Source organism: Pristiophorus japonicus, chromosome 18, assembly GCF_044704955.1.
Source record: "Pristiophorus japonicus isolate sPriJap1 chromosome 18, sPriJap1.hap1, whole genome shotgun sequence".
NCBI classification, from domain to species: domain Eukaryota; kingdom Metazoa; phylum Chordata; class Chondrichthyes; family Pristiophoridae; genus Pristiophorus; species Pristiophorus japonicus.
In genome coordinates, this window is record NC_091994.1 from 2,731,208 (window position 1) to 2,739,275 (window position 8,068).

General features: G+C 61.2%; 1 protein-coding gene across 2 annotated transcripts in view; it reads left to right on the top strand.

Moving 5' to 3' along the window:
- Positions 1 to 4,011: 4,011 nt before the first annotated feature.
- mfsd14a2 (major facilitator superfamily domain containing 14A2) overlaps positions 4,012 to 8,068 on the top strand; it is a 96,446-nt gene continuing 92,389 nt past the window's right edge. For both annotated transcript variants that reach the window (XM_070859562.1, XM_070859561.1), the window contains exon 1: positions 4,012 to 4,210. In XM_070859562.1, the coding sequence (XP_070715663.1) occupies positions 4,130 to 4,210 (81 nt within the window). In that variant the 5' untranslated portion in view covers positions 4,012 to 4,129. The remainder of the gene's footprint in view (positions 4,211 to 8,068) is intronic.

The window sequence follows — 8,068 nt, forward strand, 5'->3', positions numbered from 1 at the left end:
GTGCTGCACTGTCAGAGGGGCAGTACTGAGAGAATGCTGCATTGTCGGAGGGGCAGTACTCAGGGAGCGCTGCACTGTCAGAGGGGCAGTACTGAGGGAGCGCTGCACTGTCGGAGGTGCCGTCTTTCGGATGAGACGTTAAACCGAGGCCCTGTCTACCCTCTCAGTCCAGAGCTTTCTCCTGAATACCCAAGTGGATTGATTAAGTGGCACAATTTGCAGTGTTGATGTAAAAGATCCCATGGCACTATTTCGAAGAACAGCAGGGGAGTTCTCCCCGGTGCTTTGGCCAATATCTATCCTTTAATCAACATTACTAAAGCAGATTATCTGGTCATTATCACATTGCAGTCTGTGGGAGCTTGCTGTGCACAAATTGGCTGCCGTGTTTCCTACATCACAACAGTGACTACACTCCAAAAAGTACTTCATTGGCTGTAAAGCGTTTTGAGATGAGCAGTGGTCGTGAAAGTTGCTATATAAATGGAAGTCTTTCCTTCCTTCCTTCCTTTCTCTCTGAAGACCTCGGGATAGCAGGGTCCCGACAGGCGATCCATGAGTGCGGCTGCCAGCCTGCACACTTCCTCACCCCACACAGGATCCGATTGGAAAGAATAATCAGTTAGGTGTCACACGCCAGACACAAAGAAACAAGCTCAAAGTGTCAGCTCGGTGCCAACTCCAGCTGGCAACATTCACACATCACACAATGGGTTAAATAAACAGCGCAGTGCTGAGTATCACTGTACAGTGCGCGGCCAGAATGGAGATGATTGGGTAATTCCCCCGCCAATCACGCCTGGAGACCGCACTGCTGTCAGTGACTGGGACTGATTTATCATACCATTAGCGTGTAACTATCTTCCACTCACACATTGCATTGGGGAGTTCACCCTGCTTTTATCTGGAGAGGTTGCTGCAATTTAGGTCATAAGAACATAAGAATTAGGAGCAGGAGTAGGCCATACAGCCCCTCATAGAATCATAGAAATTTACGGCATGGAAGGAGGCCATTCGGCCCATCGTGTCCGTGCCGGCCGACAAAGAGCTACCCAGCCTAATCCCACTTTCCAGCTCTGGGTCCGGAGCCCTGCAGGTTACGGCACTTCAGGTGCACATCCAGGTACTTTTTAAATGTGGTGAGGGTTTCTGCCTCTACCACCCTTTCAGGCAGCGAGTTCCAGACCCAGGAGCTGCTCCGCCATTCATTGAGATCACGGCTGATCTTCGACCTCAACTCCACTTTCCTGCACTGTCCTCGTATCCCTTGATTCAACGGAGAGTCCAAAAATCCAACAATCTCAGTCTTGAAAATGCTCAAGTGGTTAGGATCTGGAATGCGCTGCCTGAAAGGGTGGTGGAAGCAGACACAATCACAGCTTTCTGAAGGGAATTGGATAAGTATCTGAAGGAAAATGTTTTGCAGGGCTTCGGGGAAAGGGCGGGGGAGTGGGACTATTTGAGAGGTCGAATGGCCACCTCCGTGCTGTAACCATTCTATGATTCTAACGACTGAGCCACTGGGCAATGTTCCCCCTTTACTTTGTGCATGACCCTTGAAGCGGCTGCCTTGGCCCATTCACAGGTTTGCACAGAATTTGACATCAGAAAACATTTACCCACCCTGCTCCCACATCCCTTCAACACTTTTACCTTTATCCACTGTTCCAATTTAATCTTGACATCGTTTTCATCTCAACTACTAAGCCTGGAATTGAATCCTGGACAGACTCACCTCTCTCTCTGTGAAGAGCTTTCTTCTGGCCTCTGTCCTAACTCTCTAACATTTAAACTTGTATCTAAGATCCCTTGTTCTTGTCCCCTCAACTACTGCAAAACAATCTGCTTCTATCTCTTTGATGTTGTCCTCAACAATCATCTCTGGTGATAGTGAGACTTATCGCACCTTTCCTCTGATTCTTGTCGTGGTTGCTACATGTGTGCCACAATGCAATCAGCAGATGGGATCAGTATCTTCGACAGTGCGGCACTCCCTCAGTACTGCCCCTCCGACAGTGCAGCATTCCCTCAGTATTGCCCCTCGGACAGTGCAGCATTCCCTCAGTACTGCCCCTCCGACAGTGCAGCACTCCCTCAGTATTGCCCCTCGGACAGTGCAGCACTCCCTCAGTATTGCCCCTCGGACAGTGCGGTGCTCCCTTAGTACTGCCCCTCCAGCAGTGCGGCGCTCCCTCAGTACTGCTCCTCCGACAGTGCTGTGCTCCCTCAGTACTACCCCTCCGGCAGTGCGGCACTCCCTCAGTACCGCCCCTTCGATAGTGCGGCACTCCCTCCATCATCATCATAGGCGGTCCCTCAAATGAGGATGACTTGCTTCCACGAGAGTTCACAGATGTTTCAATGAAGGGCCTGATGTTCCAGTCCTGAACTCCAGTTGAGGGGATGGAAGATGCCTGTGCATGGATTTTTTTAATGTGTGGTGACCGTTGCACACCAGCCACCACACGGGCTTGACAGAGCTAGGCCTTTATCCAGTGGCAAGGGTTAACCAGGACGACTGGAGACCTGCTCTGCTGCACGGACCTAGTGCGCTCACATATCGCAGTGTGGGCTGGGCCCGTGCTGCCCCTGGGCCCTTGGCTCTTCTGGGCCCCGTACCCTTATTCGCCGCACCTTGGCCCACAATATTCCAGGGCCCGCGCTCCAGCTCTATTTATAGCCCCGACCTGCGGTGGTGTTCTCACACAGGTCGGGGCGGCCCATGATGTATGGCAGCACCTGGTGTACTGTACAGCAGAGTACTGCTCTCCAGCATGGCTATCAAGTCCGCATGTCAAATCCGTTGATGTCCAGCTGAATTCTACTATGAGAATTATCACCGGCACACTTTTATCGACACCAACCCTTTGGCTGTCTGTGCTTGCAAACACCGCACCACCATACCTACACCGCGAATACGCAGTCTCCAGAGTTTACAACTGCTACACCAGCAAAGACATGCCAATCCAGGCCGACTTGAACAACCTGTCACCAGCCCCTCTCCAATCTCGAAGGCCATTTTATACCGTTGCTGAACCCCATCAGCAATTTCCCCTCAGCCTGATGGCCGATGGCGAAATGCTTGGGAGAACTGCGACATATGGAACAGATTCCTTATAGAGGAGCCCACAGTACAACCTGAAGGATCAAACCTTCCTCGCAAACAGTGGACAACCATCAAACCGCCTCAGAACCGGTCATGGTCGACGCTGCTACATTCTCCATAAGTGGAAGATTAAAGCCTCCCCATCATGCGACTGTAGAGCTCCTAATCAGACCCTGGAGCACATCATCGAGTACTGCCCCCAGAGGGAATAAGCAGGCAGCCTACAATATATCCACGCTGTTACACCGGAAGCTTTGGCCTGGATATCCGACTTGGATATTGACATTTGATTTGCTTTGCTACCACTGTACGAAAGAAGAAGTACTGCACTGGGAGTGTCAGCCTGGATTTTGTGCTCCAGTCTGGGGAGCAGGGACTTCAACCCACGACCTTTGGACTTACTGAGCCCAGGACTGACACATAAGAATAATGAATTTTAAATTGCAAAAAACTATGCAGATGTAAGTATTTTAAGATATGTTTATAGATAAAACATATAAATCAGCGACATTTGGGGTGGTTTTTAAGGAGATTGTGACAACAGCATCAATAAACAATAGGATAAACCACTTGCCCCACCCTAGTAGAAGACACCTCCTTTACCAAGATGGCGGCACAGTGACGTCATGGCATAATCACGTGGTACCATCGCGGTGGGGGCGGGGTCTCCGTGATTGACGTTCCTCGCGACCTATTGGAATCGGAGAAGCTCCGTTCAGCCGGGTGATCGGTCGCGACCAATCGGAGCGAAGCGGGAGCGGGGTTAGGAACCAGGTGGGCGGGGCTGCAGTGCGAGTGGGCGGGGTGAGGGCAGCGTGCTAGCGGGTTAGGTTGCGGCACGCACGCAGGCCGGGCGGGGTTGCGCGGCCGGTGATTGGGCGGGGGCCGGGTTGGGTTGTAGCGGCAGGAGGCGGGCTGCGGGAAATGGCGGCCGCGGGGCCCGGCGGCTGTCCGCTCCGAGCGGCCCTCCTCACGGCGGACAGCTGAGGCGCGGCGAGGCCGGCTCGGGCCGCGGACCGGAAGATGACTCAGGGCAAGAAGAAAAAGCGGCTGAACCGCAGCGTCCTGCTGGCCAAAAAAATCATCATCAAGGACGGAGGCTCGGTGAGGAGGGGCGGCCCGGGGGGAGAGAGGGAGCGCGGGGGGAGAGAGGGAGCGCGGGGGGAGAGAGGGAGCGGGGGGAGAGAGGAGAGAGAGCGCGGGGGGAGAGAGGGAGAGAGAGAGAGCGCGGAGGGAGAGAGAGAGCGGAGGGAGAGAGAGAGAGGGGGGGGAGAGGGAGCGCGGGGAGAGAGAGAGAGAGAGCGCGGGGGGAGAGAGGGAGAGAGAGAGAGCGCGGGGGGAGAGAGAGAGCGGAGGGAGAGAGAGAGAGGGGGGAGAGAGGGAGCGGAGGGAGAGAGGGGGGAGAGAGAGGGAGCGGGAGGGGGGGAGAGAGAGGGAGCGGGGGGGGGAGAGAGAGGGAGCGGGGGGGGGAGAGAGAGGGAGCGGGGGGGGGAGAGAGAGGAGCGGGGGGGGGAGAGAGAGGGAGCGGGGGGGGGAGAGAGAGAGCGCGGGGGGAGAGAGGGAGAGAGAGCGCGGGGGGAGAGAGAGAGAGAGAGAGGGGGGAGAGAGAGACTGGGGGGGAGAGGGGGAGAGAGGGAGCGGGGGGGGGAGAGAGAGAGACTGGGGGGAGAGAGGGAGCGGGGGGGGGAGAGAGAGAGACTGGGGGGGAGAGAGGGAGCGGGGGGGGAGAGAGGGAGCGGGGGGGGAGAGAAAGAGACTGGGGGGGAGAGGGGGAGAGAGGGGAGGGAGAGAGAGGGAGCGCGGGGGGAGAGAGAGAGAGGGGGGGGAGAGAGGGAGCGGAGGGAGAGAGAGGGGGAGAGAGAGAGGGAGCGGGGGGGAGAGAGAGGGAGCGGGAGGGGGGGAAGAGAGAGGGAGCGGGGGGAGGGAGAGAGAGGGGGGAGAGAGGGAGCGGGGGGGAGAGAGGGAGCGGGGGGGAGAGAGAGAGACTGGGGGGGAGAGGGGGAGAGAGGGAGTGGGGGGGAGAGAGGGAGCGGGGGGGGGAGAGAGAGAGCGCGGGGAGAGAGAGCGCGGGGGGAGAGAGGGAGAGAGAGCGCGGGGGGAGAGAGGGAGAGAGAGCGCGGGGAGGGAGAGAGAGAAGAGGGAGAGAGGGAGAGAGAGAGGGGGGAGAGAGGGAGAGAGAGAGGGGGGAGAGAGGGAGCGGGGGGGGGGAGAGAGGGAGCGGGGGGGGAGAGAGAGAGGGGGGGGAGAGAGCGCGGGGGGAGAGAGGGAGCGCGGGGGGAGAGAGAGAGAGAGAGAGCGCGGGGGAGAGAGAGAGAGAGAGAGAGAGAGAGAGGGGGGAGAGAGAGAGGGGGGAGAGAGGGAGAGAGAGAGGGGGGAGAGAGGGAGCGGGGGGGGGAGAGAGAGAGACTGGGGGGGAGAGAGGGAGCGGGGGGGGGAGAGAGACTGGGGGGGAGAGGGAGAGAGACTGGGGGGGAGAGAGGGAGCGGGGGGGGAAAGAGAGAGACTGGGGGGGAGAGAGGGAGAGAGAGAGAGCGCGGGGGGAGAGAGCGCAGGGGGAGAGGGAGAGAGACTGGGGGGGGAGAGAGAGCGCGGGGGGAGAGAGAGAGAGCGCGGGGGGGAGAGAGAGAGAGAGCGCGGGGGGAGAGAGAGAGAGAGCGCGGGGGGAGAGAGAGAGAGCGCGGGGGGAGAGAGAGAGAGCGCGGGGGGAGAGAGAGAGAGCGCGGGGGGAGAGAGAGAGAGCGCGGGGGGAGAGAGAGAGAGCGCGGGGGGAGAGAGAGAGAGCGCGGGGGGAGAGAGAGAGAGCGCGGGGGGAGAGAGAGAGAGCGCGGGGGGAGAGAGAGAGCGCGCGGGGGGAGAGAGAGAGAGAGCGCGGGGGGAGAGAGGGAGAGCGCGGGGGAGAGAGGGAGAGCGCGGGGGGAGAGAGGGAGAGCGCGGGGGGAGAGAGAGAGAGCGCGGGGGGAGGGAGAGAGAGAGCGCGGGGGGAGGGAGAGAGAGCGCGGGGGGAGAGAGAGAGAGCGCGGGGGGAGAGAGAGAGAGCGCGGGGGGAGAGAGAGAGAGCGCGGGGGGAGAGAGAGAGAGCGCGGGGGGAGAGAGAGAGAGCGCGGGGGGAGAGAGAGAGAGCGCGGGGGGAGAGAGAGAGAGCGCGGGGGGAGAGAGAGAGAGCGCGGGGGGAGAGAGAGAGAGCGCGGGGGGAGAGAGAGAGAGCGCGGGGGGAGAGAGAGAGAGCGCGGGGGGAGAGAGAGAGAGCGCGGGGGGAGAGAGAGAGAGCGCGGGGGGAGAGAGAGAGAGCGCGGGGGGAGAGAGAGAGAGCGCGGGGGGAGAGAGAGAGAGCGCGGGGGGAGAGAGAGAGAGCGCGGGGGGAGAGAGAGAGAGCGCGGGGGAGAGAGAGAGAGCGCGGGGGGAGAGAGAGAGAGCGCGGGGGGAGAGAGAGAGAGCGCGGGGGGAGAGAGAGAGAGCGCGGGGGGAGAGAGAGAGAGCGCGGGGGGGAGAGAGAGAGAGAGCGCGGGGGAGAGAGGGAGAGCGCGGGGGGAGAGAGGGAGAGAGCGCGGGGGGAGAGAGCGAGAGAGAGCGCGGGGGGAGAGAGCGAGAGAGAGAGGGGGGAGGGAGAGAGAGAGGGGGGAGGGAGAGAGAGAGGGGGGAGGGAGAGAGAGAGGGGGGGAGAGAGAGAGAGAGAGAGGGGGGAGAGAGGGAGAGGGGGGAGAGAGAGAGAGGGAGCGCGGGGGGGAGAGGGAGAGGGGGGAGAGAGCGCGGGGGGAGAGAGAGAGCGCAGGGGGAGAGGGAGAGACTGGGGGGGGAGAGAGAGAGAGAGACTGGGGGGGGAGAGAGAGCAGAGGGAGAGAGAGAGCGCGGGGGGAGACTGGGGGAGAGAGAGAGCGCGGGGGGAGAGAGAGAGCGCGGGGGGAGAGAGAGAGAGCGCGGGGGGAGAGAGAGAGCACGGGGGGAGAGAGAGAGAGACTGGGGGGGAGGGAGCGAGGGGGGAGAGAGAGAGAGACTGGGAGAGACAGAGAGCGCGGGGGGGGAGAGAGGGAGCAAGACTGGTGGGGGAGAGAGGGAGCGAGACTGGTGGGAGAGAGAGAGAGAGCGCGGGGGGGGAGAGAGAGAGAGAGAGCGCGGGGGGAGAGAGAGAGAGAGAGCGGGGGGAGAGAGGGAGAGAGAGAGACTGGAGGGAGAGGGGGGAGCGCGGGGGGAGAGAGGGAGCGCGGGGGGAGAGAGGGAGGGGGGGAGAGCGAGAGGGGGGAGAGGGAGAGAGCGCGGGGAGAGAGAGAGAGACTGGGGGGGGAGAGGGAGAGAGCAGAGGGAGGGAGAGAGCGCGGGGGGAGAGGGAGGGAGAGAGCGCGGGGGGAGAGGGAGGGAGAGAGAGAGGGAGGGAGAGAGAGAGAGAGAGACTGGGGGGGAGAGGCGGGGGGAGAGAGGGAGCGCGGGGGAGAGGGGGGGAGCGCGGGTGGAGAGAGAGCGCGGGAGGGAGGGAGGGAGAGAGAGACTGGGGGGGGAGAGGGAGGGAGGGGGAGAGAGAGAGAGAGAGGGGGGGAGAGAGAGAGAGAGAGGGGGGGAGAGAGAGAGGGGGGGAGAGAGAGAGAGAGAGGGGGGGAGAGAGAGAGAGAGAGGGGGGGAGAGAGAGAGGGGGGGAGAGAGAGAGAGAGAGGGGGGGAGAGAGAGAGCGAGACTGGGGGGAGGGAGGGGAGAGAGAGGAGGGGGGGAGAGTGAGAGAGAGAGAGAGACTGGGGGAGAGAGAGACAGACTGGGGGGAGAGAGAGAGAGGAGGGGGAGAGAGAGAGAAGAGGGGGGGAGAGAGGGCGGGGAGAGAGAGAGAAAGAGCGCGGGGAGAGAGAGAGAGCGGGAGGGGGAGAGAGAGCGCGAGAGAGAGGAGGGGGAGAGAGAGAGAGAGAGAGAGAGGAGGGGAGGGAGGGAGAGAGAGGAGGGGGGGGAGGGAGGGAGAGAGAGGAGGGGGGAGGGAGAGAGAGA